Source organism: Dermacentor silvarum, chromosome 8, assembly GCF_013339745.2.
Source record: "Dermacentor silvarum isolate Dsil-2018 chromosome 8, BIME_Dsil_1.4, whole genome shotgun sequence".
NCBI classification, from domain to species: domain Eukaryota; kingdom Metazoa; phylum Arthropoda; class Arachnida; order Ixodida; family Ixodidae; genus Dermacentor; species Dermacentor silvarum.
Window position 1 is genome coordinate 145,481,825 of NC_051161.1, and position 23,723 is coordinate 145,505,547.

Below are 23,723 nucleotides of genomic sequence, written 5' to 3' on the forward strand. Positions count from 1 at the left end.
GTCCTCAGCGTTTTTCGCTTCTACAAAATCACTTCTCTGTTCATCTTGAATAACTGAGGAAACGGATAGTCGCTTACAGATTCTAGCGGCGAGACGTCATCTGAGTCTTGGTCGCCCTCTTTGTCCGTGCCGCTCCTTGCTATCGATGTGCCGTCTCACTGCCGTTGGTACGCTCTCGGTCCTCCTCTTCGACCGTCTTCTGTGGCCAGTCCGTCGTTCTGGTAGTCCGTGGCCAGTCGGAAGAGGAGTAGCCGCTAATCATGGTCACTGCACCATGTCGCAGAAACGAGACGAGACAGCTGCATTCTATGAGAACGAAATAAAGATTCTTCTTTTTTTCTCTTTATTGCGTTTTTAGCGCGCGTGCCTTTGGAGCCCGCCGTCTTCTTTTTTCTCGTCTTGTCCGCTCCCAAGAGTTTCAATAGCATCTACATTTATTTGAAATGTAAAATTTTGCAACGAAGGCATCTCGATATCTACACAATCTCAAGTTAGGCTTTTCATGGTGCCCAGAATTTTGTTGCAGTAGGCCTTTATTGCCGTAAACATGTTCAAGAATTATTATTCGTTAGGGCATGATAAGTTATGTCGTCTTTGTGCTAAAGAAGCTTTTATTTCGCTCTGTAAGATATATTTCCAGAAAATAGTAGTATACAATCGGCGTTGCAGTCAGTGGACGAGCATCACAACTTGATCCTGCGTTCATTATGAGATGACAATTCCTTACGCCTGACGGCGCAATATAACGTCGATGTCTGCATCAATGTAGTAGGCCATGACACGCGAGAATCCAGCATCTTCTATTTGCTGAACAGAGTCTCTATTCAGGTGACCGTTGCAGCACGTTATCGTCCACAGGGGAGTTACCGCATTTTGAACAAGCCTTTGCCACGTGCCACGATGAAAAGCTACGTGCTCCAGAAAGATGAGGGTACCGCCCTGAAATAACGAACATACATACATACATATATATTTATACATATATCTACTCTAATATCATGACAACATAAAAGATGCCGTAGTGAACTGCACGAAAATGCGTCTGTTAAGCTTTGGCTTGGTGGATTATTATGCCCCAACCGTGCTTATAGAGCGCCCTCCTCCGTAACAGACGTGATTTGCTTACTGAGCGTCTATTTTTGCAAGATAATGCTGGCACCAAGCGTGTTTCACGAAGCTTTCTTTCTACTAGAGAAACTATGATCTTTAAATTGAAGTGCGCAGTAAATAAATAATTTGCAGGAAGATTAAGAAATAATGAGCATTTTTAACATCAAAATCAGCCCAAGTAAATTTGTTGCATCAAATTTGTCTCACGTTTCCTCGTATTTTTTGTCCTGTGAGGTCTTGACAGCTGCAAGCTCAAGTAACGAGAGTTTTAAATAACAGTCTTTGCCGGTTGACACCAGTGGACACAGTGTTGCAAGTCAGGAGCAACATCCATGTGTGAAATTAAGGTACCGACGCATAACGTTTAGTATTGCTTTCTAGAACAGTGCAATATTGTCATGTAATATGCATTATTGCTCGCATTATCTGTATTACTGTTAATTTCCGTTTATGCAGAGCGGCCGATGCTTGAACAAAAATACGGGAGTAGTAATACAAGTAAATTAGGTCTTCCTTGAAGAGCCTGTTATGTGAAAAGTGGTGACGCAGAATGTTGTTGAACACTACATATTGTCACCCAGCTAGTACAGCTAGAATAGTTCACCAGCAACAGATAGGCAAAAAAATACGTCAGCCTTTAATAATGGCTGGACCTCGGAGAGCGCGCGCGCAACCACGAACTTCGTCGTTTTCGCCTCAAGGAGCCAGCGTCACCACGTGCCAACTTATTTGGCGTCATTGCTCCCCTCTCAAAAGCGACCGACCCGGTCCCTTCAAGGGCATGGGGCGAGCAATATGGGAAAGGGTGATAACATGGAAAGAAAAAAAAAACATACAGGAATGTACACAATGCTGAAGCGGTTTGTGAGGGTTCCTTATCCCTCGCGTGCGTAGTACGGCTTCATCCGTACTACGTGGACGACTTCAGCACGGGGACGGCGTCGGTTCGAACCAGGATCAGAGCTTTGAGGCACCACCTCATAGTTCACATCACTAAGGCGGCGTACAACTTCGTAGGGGCCGAAATAGCGGCGCAACAATTTCTCCGAGAGCCCACGGTGCCGGATAGGTGTCCACACCCACACGCGGTCGCCTGGTGAGTACTGGACGTTCTGTCGGGTCCGGTTGTACCGGCAGGCGTCGGTATTCAGCTGGGTGCGGATGTGATTCCGAGCAAGCTGGCGAGCTTCCTCTGCTTTCTCGACGAACTCTTCGGTGGTGCCATTCCTTATGGTTCCGTGGTTTACCGGGAGCATGGCGTCTAAGGGGGTTGTAACGCGACGTCCGTAAACGAGCTCGAATGGTGTAAGCTCGGTGGTCTCCTGCACAGCGGTATTGTAAGCAAACGTCACGTATGGCAAAATTTCATCCCATGTCTTGTGTTCCACATCAATGTACAGTCAACCACAAAAGTTTGCGGACCACGCGAGCGCGTGGCCAAGAGCCTCTTCGCGACACTTCCGCTACGTCACCAGCGATCGACAGCAGCGCTACGTTGAAGACGCATCCCTCCTTAAATCTATGGCCTGTCTATTTTCGCACTGTGCGCAAATATTTTCTACCTATCTCTTTCAACGAGACGCGCTCTTTGTTAGCCAGGGCTACTTGCTTATATTTTGAGAGCAGAATATCAGTACAAGTAATCAGACAGCGTATTCTTCGGCTGTTATCAGTTCTATTTTCGCGTAGCCACGCTGTTTTTTTTTTTTTTTTCGTGAGTGCGTGAGTGAGCGGTGAGGCAGCCATGGGACACAGATGCTTAGTCAGTAGGCAGAATTTTTCCGTTCCTCCCCCATCGCTAAGTGACAGTAGCGGCCGGGATTTGATCGCCTGCGCCCAGGTTTTGCTGCGCAAAGCCCGAACCACCGCGCTGCTATAGTGGTTACATTTAGAAAAATAAGAAATAATCGGGTGCGATGACTCTTTTTATAACCCTTTGCGACACGGCGTCCTCGTTTGGGGACTCGAACTTCGGAGGCGCGTCCCACGCCACGTGTTTCTTCAAATGACCTAAAACTCAGTGTGCACATTCGTGTCCGCTTCCTGATGGGACAACTAGCGGTCAGTTAACTTCATTGTCCTGCGTATTGCTGCAGATGATCACTTTGCTGGAGACACTACCATGTTAGACAATCGTTCGACGTGCCGCGTTTCAAGACCAACGTCAAGAGTATTTTTTTTCTCCGGTCGACACGAATACAACCGAAAAAGCAAGTGTGCATGCGTTTCGGGCCTAATAGTTGATTCTTTTTATGCAAGCATTGAAGCTGACGGATTTCAGAATAATTAGATAATGAGTTATACGCTAATTAATTTTTTTACTGAAACTCGCACAAAACAGCACATTGCTTCGTCTTCTTTCTTGGAATGTAATAGTTAGCGTCTTGAAATGATGCCATGCGTATTTGACGCATTTGCAGACAGTGCATCATAATTCGTGTCTGAAGGGGATGAATTTATTCACAAGACATTTACAGAAGTGTCATGAAACATAGGTCTCTCAATGATCTAGTAGGAAGTGAAATGTCCGCCGTTTTTTAGCACCTTATTGATGCGTGTGGGCATCGACTCGTACAAAGATTCAGTAATCTCCGGTCGACCGCGCAGGCTTTCCCATTCTTGTGCGATCGCTTGCCACAGCGTATCGGCCGTGCGGCCGCGGTTGGCTCGTGTGGACAGCCGTTTCTTCAACATGCCCCAGACATTTTCTATGGGATTCAAGTCGGCGCCACATGGAGGCCACTCAAGCTGGCAAACAGCATGTTCTTCTAGCAATGACTGGACGATACGTGCTTTATGGATCGGGCTGCGGTCGTGTTGAAAAAAATAGCAGCCGTCGCTGAAGGGACCGTCCAGCGCATACGGAACGAGATGTCTAGTGATCGCGTCGCAGTACCGTGACGCAGTGAAGGGCCCTTCCAGACGCACAAGGGGACCAAGTCCATATTTGCTGATTGCTCCCCACACGCTCACGGAACACCGTCCACTGGATAGAACACTCTGTGTGTAATTAGGCAGATATCTGCAAGAAATAGCATACAATTGGGTTCCAGCGGCGCGTCTAAAAATGTTGTGATTTCTCTTGCGTATGAACTTTATAATGCTGTTATAGAGTTGCAATAGAAAACGTGCAAACATCATTAGATAGTACTGAAAGACCCACTGGCAGCTTTTAATTAGCTTCAGAGTAAGTAGTACTATGAAACAATCGTTAATGTTTTCAACATAATACCACTACAGAAAAATCTCGTAATGTCCAAAAGCTCATTTTACGTAAAACATGTTGTGATGCAGAATTAGCTTCGTGAATTAACTGCCAGTACACTGTAAACACACCTGCAGTTTAGTGGACGCCAAACCCGCTTCCGTTGGTCCCAGCGCGTGGAAAAAGTTGACTCGTCGCTAAAGATGACATCGCCCCATTTCTCTGTTGTCCAATCTTTCATTGCTGTAGCGAACATGAGTCGTTCTTGTAGCTGGCTGTCTGAGAGGCAGGGCTTCTGTGCTGCTACGAAAGACTGCAGGCCAAGCTCACTCAGCCTTATTCTTACAGTCTCAGACGATACCGTGAGCGAGAGCGCTTCTCGGATATCCTCTGCACTTTGAAAAGGATCAGCCACGATGGCGGCCGTAATCAGGCAGTCCTCTTCCTCAGTCGTGGCCCTTGGACGCCCACTGCGCTCCATATCTGTGAATCTGTCATCGTCGCGGAAAGCTTGAATAATCCTATTCACGTCAGTCCGGCTCCTGTTGGTTCGGCGGCAGATTTCGCGCTGAGGTATTCCCTCTATAAATAAACGCACAATGTGCCTTCTTTCGTCAAGTGGAACACGCAGCGGCATCTTTCCAAATAGGCAATCACCACGTGGCCTGAAGCAAGTCTACTACGTTTTCAGCGACTGATGCGAAGATGCGCCTATGTGTGAAAGAAAATTTTCTATGGATCCGCTTTTTCTTTATTTTTGATGACAGTGAAACACCTCCCTACCCTTTCTCTCAAGACGCAGAAGCAGCAACACTCATTGGACCAAGATGCTGCCAACCAAAGTGCGCCAGTAAACGTCGCGTAAAAGAATCGTCGCAGCGCTTCGTGAAACTTATCTACCCACTGGCACACCAGTCGACAAAGGTTGCAGTGATTGCTCCGATACTGCTATCAAGACAGATATGTGGCGGTCTTATCGCAGACAGCGCTCTGCGTCAACACAACGAACTAACAATGTCATGCAGGGGAATAAAAAATTAACAGGCAGGCGAGTACCAAGAGGGCTCATATCCGGGAGAGCGCCCCTGTCGCCGCTAGGTGGCGTACCGCTAGGTGGCGCGGATAGGCAGTCTGGCACGCGCTCGCGTGGTCCGCAAACTTTTGTGGTTGACTGTACATGGATAGCATGTCGGGCAATGTTCTGTTCAGGCGCTCTGTTAAGCCGTTAGTCTGGGGATGATAGGCTGTGGTCCTTCGGTGGCCAGTATGCGTCAGCGTGACGACTTGTTGCAACAACTCCGCTGTAAACGCTGCACCGCGATCAGTAATGAGCACAGCGGGTGCACCGTGACGAAGGACGATGTTGTGGACGAAGAAGCTGGCGACTTCAGCAGCAGTTCCCCGCGGCACAGCTTTTGTCTCCGCATAGCGAGTTAAATAATCGGTTGCCACGATTATCCACTTGTTTTGCAAGGAAGACGTGGGGAACGGACCAAGAAGGTCCATTCCCACTTGCTGGAATGGCGCCGGAGGCGGATCCAAAGGCTGAACGAGGCCCGCAGGCTTGACTGGTGGGACTTTACGCCTCTGACAGTCACGGCACGTTCGAACATAGCGCTGAACCGACGAAAATAGGTGTGGCCAATAGTATTTCTGCCGTATGCGCGCTAATGTCCTCGCGAAACCTAAGTGGCCGGCACAGGGATCGTCGTGATACGCCTGTAAAACTTCCTCACGCAGCGCCGTCGGAGCGACGAGAAGGAACGTTTCTTAACTGTTCTCGAAATTTTTCTTGTACAGGACATCGTTCCGCAGGCAGTACGATGTCAATCCTCGTGAAAGTGGGCGTGGGACAACAACGTCAGCTCCCTCGAGATACCGGATGACTGGAAGCAGTTCAGAGTCTGCACGTTGGTAGTCAGCCATGCGCACCACGTCGACGACACCAAGAAACGGCAAATCGAGCTCCAAGTCGGAGGATGTCAAGGGAATAGGAGAACGTGACAAGCAGTCAGCGTCGCTATGCTTACGGCCCGATCTGTAGACAACAGTCATGTCGTATTCCTGGAGGCGGAGGCTCCAACGAGCGAGGCGACCTGACGGGTCTCGTAGATTGAGCCAGCAGAGCGAATGGTGGTCACTGATCGCTCGAAATGGCCGGCCGTATAAGTAAGGTCGGAACTTGCTGATGGCCCACACGACTGCTAAACATTCTTTTTCGGTGGTTGAATAATTAGCTTCTGCTTTTGTGAGACTACGGCTCGCGTACGCAATTACACGTTCTGCGCCGTCTTGACATTGAACCAGAATAGCCCCGAGTCCTACGTTGCTTGCGTCTGTGTGAATTTCAGTTGCCGCGGTGTCATCAAAATGCGCCAGCACTGGAGCGGATTGAAGGTGTTTGCGCAATTCGGTTAAGGCCTGCTCCTGGTCTGCCGTCCACGCAAAGGGCACATCTTGTCGCGTCAGTCTCGTGAGAGGTTCAGCAATCCTCGAGAAGCCTTCAACGAAACGGCGGTAGTAAGCGCAGAGGCCCAGGAACCGCTGAACAGCCTTCTTGTCATTAGGGTGAGGAAACTCGGCAACGGCAGCCAGCTTTTCTGGGTCTCGTCGTACTCCTTCGGAGCTGACCACGTGGCCTAAAAACTTCAGTTCCTGGAAGCCAAAGTAACATTTTTCAGGCTTGATGGTGAGGTTTGCCTTGCGTATTGCGGTAAGGACACTTCGTAGTCGGGTGAGATGTTCATCGAACGTGATGGAAAACACAACAACGTCGTCAAGGTACACTAGACACGTCTGCCACTTTAGTCCGACGAGTACAGTGTCCATCATTCGTTGAAACGTAGCAGGAGCGGAACAGAGACCGAAAGGCAGGACTTTAAATTCGTATAGCCCGTCGGGAGTCACGAAGGCAGTTTTTTCACGGTCACGCTCGTCCACTTCGATTTGCCAGTACCCTGACTTTAGGTCTAACGAAGTAAAGAACTCTGCATGACGCAGACGGTCCAAAGCGTCATCGATCCGTGGCAGGGGGTAAACGTCGCGTTTGGTGACTCGGTTAAGCCGTCTGTAGTCAACGCAGAAGCAGAGCATGTTGTCTTTCTTTTTTACTAGTACGACAGGCGACGCCCACGGACTTGTCGACGGCTGGATGACGTCATCATTGAGCATTTCTTCAACTTGACGCTTAATCACCTCCCGCTCCATAGGTGACACGCGGTACGGAACAGGCCGCGCCGACTCCTCTGTAACTATTCGGTGTTGCGTAATGGAGGTGCGCTGGACTCTAGATTCTGTGGAAAAACAGCCAGAGAATTCTGTCACTAGGCCCAGTAGCTGATCCTTCTGTACATCTGCTACGTCAGCATTAATGTGGACGAGGGTACTCAGGCTGGCGTGAGTTGTTGCATCCGGTGAAGTCACTTGTAACGTGCCGACGACGGAGAAGTCAGCAATGCCATTCAGAAAGGCCACAGCTGTACCTTGAGCGACGTGCTGATACTCATGGCTGAAGTTTGTCAGTAAAACTTGCGAGCACTTATTCTGTATTCGAACAAGGCCCCGGGCGACGCAGATGTGTATTTCGAGCAACAGCGGGATATTAGCCTCGGCAATACCCTCATAGTCGTCGAATGCGTCGCAGGTTACGAGGGTCAATACGCTGCTCCTTGGCGGCACCGTGATGTTCTCGTCGACAATCCTCAAGGCGTTGACATACGTGTCGTCAGTGCTGCTCCCTGCTAAGGCCTGCGCCGTTGAAAACGTTACCAGCGACTTTTGTAAGTTTATCACGGCTCCATTAGCCTGCAGAAAGTCCACTCCCAGAATTAGGTCCCTCGAACAGCTTGGGAGGATAACGAAATCTCCGAGGTACGTAAATCCACGAATGCTCACTCGCGCTGTGCATCTTCCTACCGGGGTTACCAGATGGCCTCCTGCAGTGAGAATCTGCGACCCAGTCCACTCGGTAGAAACTTTCTTCAGCTTGCAGGCAAGGTCCATGCTCATAACTGAGGTGTCCGCCCCAGTGTCGATTAATGCGGTTATGTCTTCGTCGTCTACGGTGACGGGAATGTTCGACGTTATTACCTCTCCTACGGTGTTTGACTGCGTCTGTACGTCTGCGTCGTTCTGTTTTCGTCGTTGTCGTCGTAGTGGAGGATCTTGCGCACAGTCGACGTCAGCGGCCTCACCTCCGGAGGTCGCTGAACTCAGTTTTCCCGAGCCGCCGGGCTTGGCGAGCGGCGTCTGAGAGCGCCGCGAGAGAAGGCTTGGCTTGGTGATGGTGACCTGTAACGAGCAGGAGACGACGAACGGGGCTCGTGCCATCGTTGATCACCATTGCGACGATTCGCGACGAAACTCTCTATTTCCGGCGGCCGCTCACCACGGACGAGGTCCCTTTGGGGCGAATCGTCTGAGCCCCACATGACGATAAGGACACATTCTGTAGATGTGCCCGGCTTCGCCACAATGGTAACAAAGGGGCTTGTAGTCTGGGGTGCGCCAGACGTCGCTCTTCCTAGTTCTTGCTTCAGCGATGTGCGGTGTGCTGCGAGGCCTGAACTTAACGTCCAATTGCTGAGCGGGGTGTACCATGCTATACGCGCTTGAGGGTGGTGGACGGCGTACTGCTTCTGCGTAACTCATTTCAGGACGCGGTCTCTGCTGTGGTGCCTCGTACTGTTCAGGAACATGGACGGCCTGTCGCACCTCGGCGCGCACCATTTCCGCAATGGAAAGTTGTCCCACAGAGGCAGCGGTCGTCTGCATCTTCTGCAGTTCCTCCTTGATGACAGCCCTGATGAGTTCTCGCAAGGCGCCGACGTCGTTGCCGAGAGTAACGGCAGAGAGTTCCCTTGAAATCACGGCGTCACGGTTGTATTGCCTGGCCCGCTGTTGAAGGGCCTTTTCCATGGTGGTGGCTTCGTCGTGGAACTCTGCCACTGTCGTCGGCGGATTTCGAATGAGGCCAGCAAAGATTTCCTCTTTGACGCCGCGCATTAGGTGGCGCACCTTCTTTGCTTCAGTCATAGAGGGGTCCGCACGTCTGAAGAGCCGATTCATGTCTTCTACGTACGCCGTCACTCGCTCATTCGGGCCTTGAATTCTCGACTCCATTGCTAACTCCGCCCTCTCCTTCCTGTCCGCCCTGGCGAAGGCATTGAGGAACTGCTGACGAAATTCTTCCCAAGACGTCAGTGTCGCCTCGTGGTTCTCAAACCATATTTTAGCGGAATCTTCAAGAGCGAAGTACACGTAGCGAATCTTACGCTCGTGGGTCCAGTCGTTGACGTTGGCGACCCGGTCAAAATGGTCAAGCCAGTCGTCGGCGTCCTCTGAAGCATTCCCGTGGAAATGATTCGGCGTCCGAATCTGATTGACGACCACGTGCGATGCTGCAGTAGCGGCAGGAGGTGGTTGGTTCGTCATTCTACTTCGTTCGGGTAGCAGACCGTGCTGTGGCTGGAGTCCCTGGAGACGTCGGCTGGTACGTACGTGCACAGGGGTAAGCTTGTCCGAACTACTCGCCGGGCTTAGGTCTGGGGTACGCTCCGGAGATCTTAACATCGACCGTACCCAGCACTTCCACCAGAAAATATCACCCAGCTAGTACAGCTAGAATAGTTCACCAGCAACAGATAGGCAAAAAACACGTCAGCCTTTAATAATGACTGGACCTCGGAGAGCGCGCGCGCAACCACGAACTTCATCGTTCTCGCCTCAAGGGGCCAGTGTCACCACGTGCCAACTTATTTCGCGTCAATATTACGATCTTACTGCTTGTTTCAGAGGGGCGACAAATTTTGAATACATTTGTTGAGCTTTTCCCCTTCTACTGAGCATCTCACCATAGTATTTCTGGTATTTATAGCACAGCAGTCTTCCTCCACCTAAGCTAATACCTCGCCACAATATAAAGCTGATGTTGACATATGGGTTCTTATGGCACATCAATAAAGCTGTGAAGCTTGCTGGCCCCGCCGCCATGACAGGTGCCTGCCATACATTGTTCTTTACTGTAAGTACTGGACGTTCCGAAAGTAAGTTTCGTCATTTTTTTAATGAGGATATGGTACACCAGGTGACACAAACAATCGTCATAAGAATCCATGTTCCTTGCTCGTTGAACGGTGGAAGGAGCGTCAGCGGAAGAGGAATGACGCATGCGCAGAGTGCCGAAGTAGAGAGAATATCAGCAGACCAGTGTGGCCGAGGTTATTCGAGAACAAATCAGTGGCATGCCACTAAGTGTCTGAATGGCAATCAGTGTGCTGACAATGTGGTCGCCAATGGTAGTGTGTGCTGTTTTCCGTTATGAATGGGCACATGGGACTAGTGCGTGTGTCCGTCATCCATGAACATCTACAGATCGTGTAAGGTGAAGATGTCATGTCACGTCAAATGGTTGGTCGCTGGTGTCGCATGTTCAGTGAAGGATGTGGAGGGACGCTGGTGGATTTGTGGATGTGGAGGGACGCTCGTGGATTCATGGATTTGGAGGGACCTTTATTTCGACCTTCGTCCTCCACATCCACGAGTGAAAACAACATTACTAAAGTACAGGACAGACCACACTCTTGGGACGTCACTTCCAAAACAATGCTGAGCTGGAGCAAGCAGTGCGACAATTCCTTGCATCGCAGGGTATATGAGTTTTGCCAAAGTGGTTCTTTCAGACTTACTGCACACTACGACAAATGTCTCAATGTCGGTGGCGACGATGTGAAAAAATAGTGCAAGGTGTGTAGTTCATGATGCCATGGTGTATTAAATGCGAAGCATTTCTTGGTGAAAATTTTCTACTTGGACACTGTCTATCTGTCTATCTATCTATCTATCTATCTATCTATCTATCTATCATTCATTCTAGCCGCCTACGTCTTTTTGCTCTCATGGTCGTTTCGTTAACTTGGTATGTACCAAAATTGGCATACTATGACAAGAGTCTATGACGAACATAAATGATATGTCATCACATGAATGTCATGATATGCGTGTCATGTTGGTCATGAAACAGCCACCTACGTCCTGGTGCTCTCATTGTCGCTTCGTGAACTTGGTAGGCTCTTCGCACGGTGCTTCGCATAATATCGACTCCCACAGGACATGGGATCTGCCGGCTTTTTTCTTTTTCGCAAAAAAGTTTCCGTGTGAAAATAAATGACCAAACTTACTTTCGAAACGTCCCTCGTATTTCTAATACAAGTACGACACCTCTTCAAAAATGTTTGTTCGTTTAATGCTTATGAATAACCTGACATTAGGCATTAGTCATTCCGAAAATCTACAGCCCCAAAGACCATTTTAGGTCTATCACTTTAAGATGACAAATATTTCCTGTATAAATAAAGAGTTATATTATCTTCTTATGATCATCTTCGTCAAAGTATCCGTGTACAGAGTTTCACTGCTAGTGACATGCGGCAGCGCATAGTTCAAACAACCCAGGGTTCCGGTGTTCACGCACATCATTGGAGAATCGAGGATGCGACATGCATTGTCCAGTGGGATACTTAAGAATAAAGTTCAATGAATCTGGGGCAACATGCTGTGGTAGTAGAAAACAAAAGTGCGAAGTACAACTTTACTAGATGCAAGTGGTCCGGCAGGTGGTCCTGCCTTCGGAGTATGATTTAGTTTACTCTCACGAACGCAGGTCCATCTGCCGAAACTGTGATATCGTATTAGTGACGTCGTGCAGTGACGTGCCAGCGTCCGGGCGTCAGTTATTACAGTGGCGACGAGGGTGGGATGAGGAGCACCAAAGGGCGTTCAAAAGCCTAAAGAAGTTGCTAACTCCAGAGTCCTTGCTGGTACATTTTAACGAAAGTGCTCTCTTGATATTGTCATGTGATGCGTCCCCGTAGGTGTAGGCGCAGTATTGGCTCACTGTGACAACTCGAGAAACTAGCAGCCGATTGCCTGCGCATCGAAGGCACTCACGCAGGCTGAACGGAATTACGCTCAGATTGACCGAGAAGCGTTAGCCGCTGTGTTTGGTGTTCGTCATTTTCACCAATACTCAGCCGGGCAAAAATTTGTCATTTTCACAGACCATAAACCGCTCCTAGGAATATTCTGGATGGAAAAACAGATTCCCGAAGTTCGGTCACCTCGAATGCTGCGTTAGAGTTTAATGCTGTCGGCGTATGAGTATCATCTCGAGTACCGCAAAACGCAGGACCACGCTAGCGCGGACTGTTTGGGCAGGTTCCCGGCCCCGGGATTTCATCAAGACGAAGAGGTTCCAGGCGATGTCTTACTCTTAGAAGCCGTAGAGTACCCACCAGTCACCGCTGGGGATATAGCATCGTGCACGCCCAAGACTTCCTGCTATCAAGCGTGATGAAATGGGTCGTTGACGGCTGACAAATCCTTGACGCATTGTATCCTGCTGTTGTGCACCGAAGAAGTGAGCCGCTGGCTGCCGAGGCAAAGGCGGAGGAGAGAACAACAGCTCGAGCTCGGGTCTCGCGCCGAAGCGATGGCAGTGCCTACAGCGCTACATGCATATTCCCCACTACAATATTATTATATATGCTTTCCTTAGCTTCATTGTCTGATGGCCTTCGTACGGTCATGATTAACAAACATTGAGCCCCTCGGTTCCCTTCTTCTCTAGTTCATTCACAGTGAGGGTCTCAAATCTGGCAGCTTGATGTCATTAGGTAGCATAAGAGGGTTCTTTAGCCGCGTGCCCCATATGCGACGCCTGCGGCACCCCGGGACATGTAGCCCGCTTCTGCGGCCGGCGTTTCCCGGCCTTCATGAGCACCGCGCGAGCCCCCAGCTACGGATACCGACCATTTCGTATGCCACAACAGCCGCCACCGGAAGTCTATGTTGTCGATGACGTAACAACTCCGAATTCACAGCCCTTTGGTGCTCGTCGCTCCCCTTGCCCTCGCCGCCGCTCTCTCTCACCCATGCGTCGTCGGCCCAGTGCCAGCATTACTGAGGCAGAAAACTGATTTCCGCAATTCCTGAGGCATGCGCGAACTGCGTCGTGGTCGGAACATCGAAGTCCTCGCTTCTCCCCCGCTAACATTATTGAAGTGTCAGTGGATGGCATCAAATCTTTTGCTGTCATCGATACAGGCGCTGCTGTATCCGTAATTAGTGAAAAGCTTTCTCGTTCATTGCGGAAAGTGACTATGACGCCTTCGGTACTCTCACTTAGAAAAGCCACTGCTCAACAAGTTCAGCCAGCCGCTATGTGCAGTGCCAGGGTTCTGAGTCGAGACATTTTGTGGTCGATTGAATCCTTTGTGCTATCCTGCTGCTGCCACGATGTGATTCTCAGGTGGGATTTTCTTTCGCGCCATCACGCCGTCATTGACTGTGCACGTGCTGAGGTTCAGTTCTCCGTTCTGTGCGATTTGTTATCTCACGACTTGCATGTTGATGATGTTAGCAGGATCTGTGTAGCTTCAGGTACTGACCTTCCACATCACATGGCTGTATTTGTCCCTCTATCATGCACATCGCTTGCCGACGCGATGGTCTTGTTCACACCCGCTGCCGTCTTCAGTCGCCGCAACCCTATATTGTTGTTTTCGCCCTCCTCAGGGTTCACAATGGTGCTGCAGAAATACTGGTTTCTAACCCAAATTCGCACACTTCGGCTTTGCGCTGTGGCGAGACTATTGGCATCATCCAGACTGTGGACGCTGACGTTATTGTGCATTTCCCTGCTGCCGACGACCTGGCTACATCTACCGTAACAGCACTGACGCCCCATGAGCCATCTGACCGGATCTCACCGGATGTTTTTTGTCGTTCTATGACCTCGACCCAACACAACGTGACCGACTCTTGACTTGAACAACGTGAGTGCCTCTTTTGACTTGAACCAAGCGTGATTAGGCCACACAAGTACCGTTTCTCACCACATTGATACAGGACGTCCCGCACCATTACGCCAGCGACCTGGCGTCATAGTGCGGGAATTACTGAGCAAGTTGAGGGCCTGCTTGAACGTGGTGTTATCAGAACTTCCTATAGTCCTTGGTCGTCTCCCGTAGCACTAGTTAACAAAAAAGATGGATCGATTCGTTTCTGTGTGGACTATCGTCGCCTGAACAAGATTACACGAAAAGATGTCTACCCTCTACAGCGCATAGATGACGCCCTGGATTGTCTACATGGTGCCGAATTATTTTCTTCTTTTGACTTGCGATCGGGCTATTGGCAAGTCCCGATCGACGAGTCCGCCAGCTCGAAGACAGCTGTGATTACGCCTTACGGCCTGTAGGAATTTCCGGTGATGCCATTCGGCCTTTGCAATGCACCCGCGACATTCGAAAGAATTATGGACAATCTTTTGCTACAGCTGAAACGAAAGACGTGTTTATGCTACTTAGACAACGTAGTCGTTTTCTCCCCTGATTTCACCACTCATCTCACTCGTCTACGCGAAGTTCTTACTTGCCTTGCCACCACGGGCCTTCGACTTAAGTTGAAAAAGTGCTGCTTCGGAGTCCGCCAGCTGACCATACTTGATCACGTCGTTTCCAAAGACGGCGTCCTTCCCGACTCTGACAAGCTTCGTGCTGTCGCAGAATTTCCGCGGCCGTCTACAGCGAGAGAGCTCCGAAGTTTTGTTGGTCTTTGATCTTATTTTCGTCGCTTTGTGCGCAAGTTTGCCTGCATCGTCGCGTCGCTGAAGAAGCTCATGACCTAGTGATCTACATGATTGAACTCCGGCATGTAACAAGCCTTCATCACTCTGCGTCGTCTACTTACCTCACCGCCCATTCTCCGTCACTACCACCCGAGTACTCCGGCCGAAGTTCACACCGACGTCAGCGGCGTTTGTCTTGAAGCCGTCCTTGCGCAACGCAGCCTCGCTTCTCGCAATATGTGGTTGACTCCCGGTCACTCATGCAATCCGACGAGACGCCACACTCGTCCAGACAGTGCCCGGTTGCTGCGCTTACTGTTTCTGACATGCCTTCCGAAGAAAGAAAATATCCGTGGATTGCATGTCTCATTGACCTTCTCACTACTTCTTCAACGGCTACATGCCCTCAAGCCCTTCGTCGCCAAGCCACCCACTTTGTGCTACGGAACGCCATCTTGTACCGCCGAAACTATCAGCTATACGGTCGCAAATGGCTGCTCGTCATCCCTCGCCATTTGCATTCCGACATATGCACGTATTTCCACGCCGCCCCATAACAAGCTCATGCTGGCGTCCTGAAAACGTACGAGCGGCACTGCCAGCGCTACTACTGGCGCAGCATGTATTCTTATGTGCGCAAAAACATTCGGTCATGTGCAGCCGGTCAGCTACGCAAGACAACTCCTCATACGACAGGCCCACTGCAACCTTTACCGTGTCCTGCACGTCCTTTTGACCGAGTTCAGATTGATCTTTATGGGGCCCTTCCATGCACCGCTGATGGAAATGTTCGGATAATTTTCGCAGTAGACCATCTAACGAGATACGCCGAAACTGCTGCACTTGCTTCGGCTGCTACTTGCGATGTCGCAGCGTTCATCTTACGGCATTTCATCTCACGGCACGGCGCACTGCGTGAGCTGCTCAGCGACCGAGGCCGTGTCTTCTTGTCAGACGTTATTATTGAGCTACTGGCAGCGTGCCGCACTATTCAGCGCACCACTACCCGTATCACCCACGGACTAATGGTCCAACGGAACGGTTCAACCACACTCCTGGTGACATGCTTACAATGTACGTTGCGTCGGATCACTCTAATTGGGACGACGTCCTCCCTTTTGTGACTTACGTATACAATACCGCCACTCAGGCTACCACAGGCTTCTCACCATTTTTTCTTCTTTATGGACGTCAACCATCCTCTACCCTCGACACCTTCCTTCGGTATCACCCGCACGCCTCCGAATTTACCCCGCTTTCAGAAGTTGCTCGGCATGCTGAAGAGTGCCGTCAATTGGCTCGCTCATTCACGTCGGATACCCAAGACATCCAAAAAATCACCGCTACCACGATCAGCCAACATAGTCCTTCGCCGTGGATTCTCACGTCTTGCTTCGGCTGCCATTCTAATTTCCAGGCCTTACCCCAAAGCTTGGTTCAAAATATTAGGGTCCGTCCCGGATCGTCGAATGTACATCGCCTGTGAACTATGTGGTCGAACAGGGGACACCATCTTCGGACAAGCGCCGCCGTGGCCGCGAGACGGTTCACATCAGCCGCCTGAAGCCGTACCACGACCCCCTCGTCGGGTCATCACCTTAGGTCCCCAGCATGGCTCATCTTTGCCGCGGGGGCAATTGTAGTGGGGAATATGCATGTAGCACTGTAGGCACTACCATCGCTTCGGCGCGAGATCCGAGCTCGAGCTGCTGGTGCCAAGAGCTAGGACTGTGCATAGGAAGCCACTTACGATCCCTCGCACGAGCTTCAATAAATGCTCCTTTCAATATATGTATATTGTAATGCGGTTTATTGACACCTCAAAAACGCAACCGTCTCAGTTGAGTGTCAGACATCGAGAGCGCGAGCCCATCTTCGTCGGCGTGCCGATGATGATAGTGCGTCCATAGAGCGCGCCAGTCTTCTTCGCTACAACTGCCCCCTGGATGAAGAAGGAGCCATCCTGGCCACTCAATGAGAGGAGAGGACAAGGGGGTCGTAATAGGGTTTAAACCTCTGGACGTGCACTGTCTCGCGTCCACGACGCCTCAAGTCAGTAATGATGTTAGCGGCTCGACGACGTAGTTGACTGGCGCCGTCTGTTGTACGAAGCGGTAGGGACCGTGGTATTGAGCGAGGAGTTTAGAGGATAGACCAGGGGTGCTTGAAGGTATCAGGGAGGTCGGTCATCATCGCGACAGAATTTTTATAGACTCTGCATGTCTTCCGCCGTGAACGAATGGGCCAGCTGACGGCATTCCTCGGCATACTTGGAGGCTTCAGACAGAGGCGTGCCCTCTGACGGGTCAGGCCGGTAGGGGAGAATGGTGTCGAGTGTACAGGTAGGTTACGGCCGTATACGAGAAAGAATGGCGAAAATCCCGTTGTGGCCTGTGAAGCGGTGTTATAAGCGTACGTAACATATGGCAAAACGAGGTCCCAGTCCCACCACAACGTCATGTGCTTTTGTTTTCTTGCGGTCGCAGAGCACTCGTCTAATGAATGTAACAATGTGCCTTGAGTCTGCTTTAGGATAATTTGTCACTCAGAGTCGCCGCTAGCCAGTGTGTCATTCCGTTCAATATCGACGAAGGGTTGAGCAGCATTGTCGTCCCCCCTACTCGCCGCCGACTCGCCGCGTGAACCTGGAACGGCGGAGTGACGGACGAGCATCGGAGCAGCTGGGCCCATCTCGCAACAGCCCCTACGAAGTACTTACAAGGACCACACAAGGAACCACTTCTGGCCACTGGACCCTGAATTGGATCGCCTTTGCGTTCCGTTCCTGTTTCGGCCAGATCAAGTGCTGGTCAGCGGCCGCATTGTGAAAGAGAGGGACATCACCGGCTACTGAAATTCGACGAGGGGCGGTCCCCGTCATTTGGGCAGCAGCGGCAGCAGCGGCAGCGCTCGACGGACACAACTGAGCTTTACTCTGAATCATGCAGGTTGGTGGCTACTTTTGCCTTTAAGTGCCTTGCTCTCTGCCGCTGCTGCCACAAGTTGTCTTATGTTGAACAGTGTCTAGTATAGATATTCATGCCTCAGTTGCGCTGTTGTATGTGCCGACTAGAACTTGACGAGGATGGCCCTCAACTAAGCTGCTGTGAGTGTAAATTTCTTTTCCATCTGGGCGTATGTTCAGGTGTCACAGAAGAAATGTTCAGTGCAAAAAGTAATAAAAAAAGTCATGGAAATGGAAATGTGGTACATTTAAAGGTGATAACTCAAAGTTGCATACGGAAGGACAAAAAATGGAAAAAACCATAGCGGAACACCTACTCTCATGGATAGGAAAATGGATACACTCTTGACTTTATCCAGCAAAGTGGAGGGTTTGAAAAGTTCTGTGCAGTTGTCTGATAAGTTTGATGAATTCCACACACGGTTGATTACTCAAGGAAAACTTACGAAGGAATTGACGAAAAGAGTCGAAGAACTTGAAAATGAAAGCCCTAGTAGGGATTTGACCCAAATCAAGCAAGACATAGATAATCTGGAATTTCGCAGCCGGCGCCTAAACCTCGAAATTCATGGTATCCCTGCTAGCGAAAATGAAGATCTCATGGCAAAAGTGAATGAAATAGCACTGAAACTTCAAGTGCCGACGGTGACTCGAAATGACATCACAAATGTACACAGGCTACGAGCCAAAGTAGGCAAGACACCCGGTGTAATAGTGCGGTTTCAGAACCAAGAAATGCGTGATAAATGGCTCTCAAAAAAGAAATTGCTGAACCACGGAACTGATAACTTATACGTGTGCGAAAATATGACTAGGCACTCCCGCAATCTACTCACAATGGCAAAAGAATGGGCAGCCGTGTCTGGCTATGCGTTTGTGTGGCACGTAAATGGAAAAGTGCTAGTGAGGCGCGCAAACGGTGAAAGCGCGGTTGTTGTCCGCGGGAAAGAAGATCTTGCACGCCTCAGATCATCTAATCTCTTGATGCAATAAAAAACAACCCGTCACGATTGTAGCCTAAAATGTTGCTTTCAGTTTCAGATTTTTCTCATGCTGTTCCGGAATTCAATACCAATAGTAAACTATCACTGTTTCACTTAAATGCTAGGAGTTTACGTAATAAATTCGATGAAGCGCAGTTAATTCTGTCTGACATAAATCATCCTTTTGACTTGATTTGTTTCACCGAGACATGGTTCACTTCCGACCATTACTTTTCACTAGAAGGTTACGACTGTGTCTCAGCTTCCCGATCTGGAAAACGGGGTGGCGGCGTGTGTATCTATATCCGCTCTGACTTGCCGTATCGAATAATACCAGAATTCAAAGTAATAAGTGACAGTCATGAATGTACAGCGTTAGAGTGCTTAGATATATTATTTTCTGTTGTTTACAGGCCACCGTCAACTTCTTTCAAAGATTTGTTGTCCTTCACAGAAAGATTGTTAGAAAAAGCTTCTCAGTTAAACCTTCAAACGGTCATGGTAGGGGATCTTAATATCAATGTAACCTCAGGTAATCCAATGTATAAAGATTTCAAAGAGATTTTAGACACACATAAATGCTGCAATGTAATGAGTGTCCTAAGAAGAGTTACGCAGACCACTGAAGCGACACTTGACCTCTGTATCACAAGTTTGGGCATTGATGATGTAAAACCGGTTGTTTTAAAATCAGACGTGAGTGACCATTTACCAATTTTTTTGTTTCCTACCGGGGAATTCATCACCTTGTTCACATGAAGAACACTTGGAATGAATTTACTCCAAACGTAACGTTGTAAAGTTTGCTGATCTTGTGTCGAATTTCAACTGGACTGTTGTAATGAAAGAGACTGACTCTAATAAGTCCTATAATATCTTCATATCTTCATTCATGTCCCTATATAACCAGTGTTTTCCACTGAAGCCTCGGAAAAAGCGCAGAAAACTGCGGAAACCGTGGATAACTACTGAACTATACGAAAGGATTAAATTTCGGGAACGCCTCTTCCAACTGTTCTTAAACACAAAAGATGAATGTGATCTTCGTGAATATAAATAGACGCATAATAAACTGAACATGGACATTAAAAGAGCTAAACCTGAATACTATATAAATAAATTTCTTAGTTCTGCCAGCAATTCCAGAGTCTTGTGGGATACTTTCAAGGAAATAGTAAACAAAAAACCAATGACCAGAAAGATTCATTTTGAGAAACCTGGTGTTACTGAGAGGGAGATCTCAAACTTGTTCAACAAACACTTTCTCACAGTGGGCTCCTCGTCAGATGATTCGCCTGACATACCGTGTGAAAATTACATCGCTGTAAATTGTCCCTCAACAGTCCTCTTATTCCCAACAGACCAACATGAAGTGCAGAGCATAATTATGTCTATGAAAGATAATTTCGCCTCTGGCCCCGACGAAGTTAAACCAAAACCACTAAAAGAGGTAAGTGGTGTAGTTGCAGTCCCACTGGCACACATTTGCAACCTTATTATGACAACAGGCGAGTTTCCAGACAAAATGAAGCAAGGAAGAGTTTCTGCCCTTCATAAAGGAGGCTCCTTTGACGACTTAAACAACTATAGGCCGATTTATATCCTCTCTATATTTTCAAAAATAGCAGAACACATTATTAACAAAAGAATAACAGGCTTTTTCAATACTCACAACATAATCACGAAGGAACAATACGGCTTTTGTAAAAATAAGTCGGTGGAAACAGCCCTTCTTAGAATTAAAGAGGAAATTATCGAAACCAGAAAATAAACTATACACACTAATTATCTTTTTAGACTTCAGGAAGGCGTTTGACTGCGTGCAACATGAACTCCTCTTGCGTAAATTACCCTTTTACGGTATCCGAGGTATAGCACTTCATCTAATTCAAAGCGACTTAACATCTAGATCACAGTTCACAGTAATAAACAAAGTCGAATCGGAGATGGAAACTATTAAATATGGAGTACCCCAGGGATATATTCTCGGACCTGTACTATTTTTACTATATATAAATGATATAGTAAATATTAAAGGACGTAAAAAGATGGTGCTTTACGCAGATGATACAAATGTATTTTTCCCAGGAGTAGACGCACATGAAATATGCGCTGAAGCAAATAAATGGCTTAAAAATCTAAATAAGTGGTTAACATCAAATAAAATGCAACTAAATATAGAAAAAACTAAGTATTTGTTGTTTAGGTCGAAAGGACCAACAAATGTACCAGCCTTACCTTTGGAATTTCAAGGAGTACCTATCCAACACACATCTACGATCCGATTTTTAGGTGTCGTGTTCCAAGAAAATTTATCATGGTCCCCTCAAGTGGATGCGTTAAGAACCGACGTATCTCGAGCCATTGGAATGCTAAATAAACTAAGATCCCTCCTCCCGCCTGAAGCAAAACGCAAAATCTACTATGCACTTGTACACTCTCGTCTGATTTTCTGCTCCTTGGTATGGTGAACAACAACCGAGACAAACCTTAATTATCTTTTATCGTTGCACAAGCGAGCTATACGAGCAATTGGAAACGTCCCCTACACGGAAAGCACTGCATCGTACTTTACCAGATATAGCATACTTCAAATAAAACAATTGTTGAAACAAAAATTATCTCTGGAAGCCCTACGTCAATACCGAGAAAACAGAATAAATTTTCAAGAAACCTATCCAGTTAAGCAGTCCCCTTATGAACTACGACACAGTTTAATAGTTAACACAAGATCACGCACAAATTATGGTTTACAGAGGCTATCATCTCTAATACCAGAACTCCTCAATAAGTATCCTGACATATTAAATCTATTTAATTCGAGAGTTTCTCTAATTCAATTCAGAAAGCAAGTTAAAGCCCTATTACTATTTGAGCAGATGTGAGATGTTAGCCCCTGAACCAATTCTCGGTATTAATCTTGTGTATTGTGTTGTATTTCATTGTGTATTGTGTAGATTTATTTCATTATGTGTGTGCATATGTATTAGGTTTTGATTCTCGTTCTGAAAAAGGAACTGCATATCATCTCTGTATTTGCATTGATGTTATTGTATCTGGGTCGGCCTATGATGTGTAATCAAAACAAGACTTGCTGCCTACGCTGTCAGGGTGGCACAACCTAGTCAGGCTCTCTCCGGGCCTTTTGTTGTGCCTCCTGAGCCAATTTGTATGAAAATTGTCTCGAATAAAAGAGAAAGAAAGAAAGAAAGTATGATCCGATGTCATGAACATAGGAGGTCGCCCAAAGTACGATTGAACCGCTCTGTTATGCCGTTCGTTTGAAGATCATAAGCTGTAGTATGGCTGTAGTATGGACGGTATGGCACGCAGTGAGAAGGGCGTTAAGAACTTCGGAAAGAAACGCACGCCCTCTGTCACTCAGATGTTCCAGCGGTGCCCCATGACGTAGTATGAAGTGATGCAGGAGGAAGGTCGCCATGTCGCGGGCTGTTGCTGTTTGCAGTGCCGCAGTTTCTGCATAGCGGGTATGGTGGTCGACAGCGACAATAATCCAGCGATTTCCAGCTGATGTGCAGGGAAGAGGGCCGTAGAGATCGATGCCGACGCGGTCGAATGGTCGGGACGGACAAGGAATGTGCTGCAAAGGACCAGAAGGACGAGGAGCAAGAAGCTTGCGTCGTTGGCACGCTGTGCACTAGCGAATGTACTTTCGCACAAAATTATACATGCCACGCCAATAAAAGCTGGAGTGAAGCCTGGCGTAAGTCTTGAAGAGGCCGGCATGGGCGTATTGCGGGTCTGAATGGAGAGTGGAGCATACATCTGTGCGCAGATGGCGGGGAACAACTAACAACCATTTGCGACCGTCGGAAGCGTAATTTCGACGATAGAGAACACGATCCCGCAACTCGGAATGAGAAGTTTGGCGGCGGATAGCGCGTGAAGGGCGTGTTGTTGAAGTGCCAGAAATGCAATCCATACGTGCCGCAATCCAGGGATCATTGCGTTGCTCCACAGCCATGTTGACGTGCACAGGCGAGGAAAACGCCGATTCGATGACTGAAACGCAAGTCATGTCACTTGGTGTAGGCGACCGAGAGAGGGCATCCGCGTCGGTGTGTTTACAGCCAGCCCGGTAAAGGACGCGTATGTCGAAGTCTTGTAACCGTAGAGCCCATCGCGCAAGGCGGTCAGACGGATCTTTTAAGGTCGATAATCAACATCTGTGATCACCAACATGGTGATCTGTAACGACGTCGAAGGGGCGGCCGTACAGGTAGGGTCGGAATTTTTCAAGGGCCCAGATGATGGCCAGGCACTCATTTACGGTGACGGAGTAGTTGAATTCCGCTTTCGTTAGTGTTCGGCTGGCGTAGGCTACTACGTATTCATCATGCCCACTTTTTCGCTGTGCAAGCACGGCACCAAGTCCTACGACGCTGGCGTCGGTGTGGACTTCCGTGGGGGCCGTGGGGTCGAAATGGCGCAGTACGGGAGGCGAAGTGAGCAAACGCCGCATAGGTTCAAAAGCATCGTCGCAAGCTGTGGGCCAAGTAGAAAGTCGTGTTTTGCCGCGAAGCAGCTGAGTCAACGGAGCAATGATAGAAGCCAAATTTCGGATAAAACGACGAAAGTAGCACCAGAGCCCGATAAAGCCCGATAAATTCTTTCAGGGACGCGGGTTTCGGGAATTCGGCGACGGCGGGAAGTTGGGAAGCATCAGGTAGTATGCCATCTTTCGTTACGATGTGTCCGAGTATAGACGGTTTCATCCAGCGCCACCGCGCTCTGGCAACGTTGTGCGCCGGCATCCGGCGCCCTTAGGAAACTTCTGGTAGCCGCTCCTTTTGCTCGTTTTTGCTGATATTT

General features: G+C 48.7%; 1 protein-coding gene across 1 annotated transcript in view; it reads right to left on the reverse strand.

The window, feature by feature from the left end:
- Window positions 1–597: 597 nt before the first annotated feature.
- The window catches only part of LOC125947419 (thiol S-methyltransferase METTL7B-like), a 62,332-nt gene continuing 39,206 nt past the window's right edge, over window positions 598–23,723 (reverse strand). The window contains exon 3 of the mRNA XM_049672112.1: window positions 598–939. Within this exon, the coding sequence (XP_049528069.1) occupies window positions 724–939 (216 nt within the window). The 3' untranslated portion in view covers window positions 598–723. The remainder of the gene's footprint in view (window positions 940–23,723) is intronic.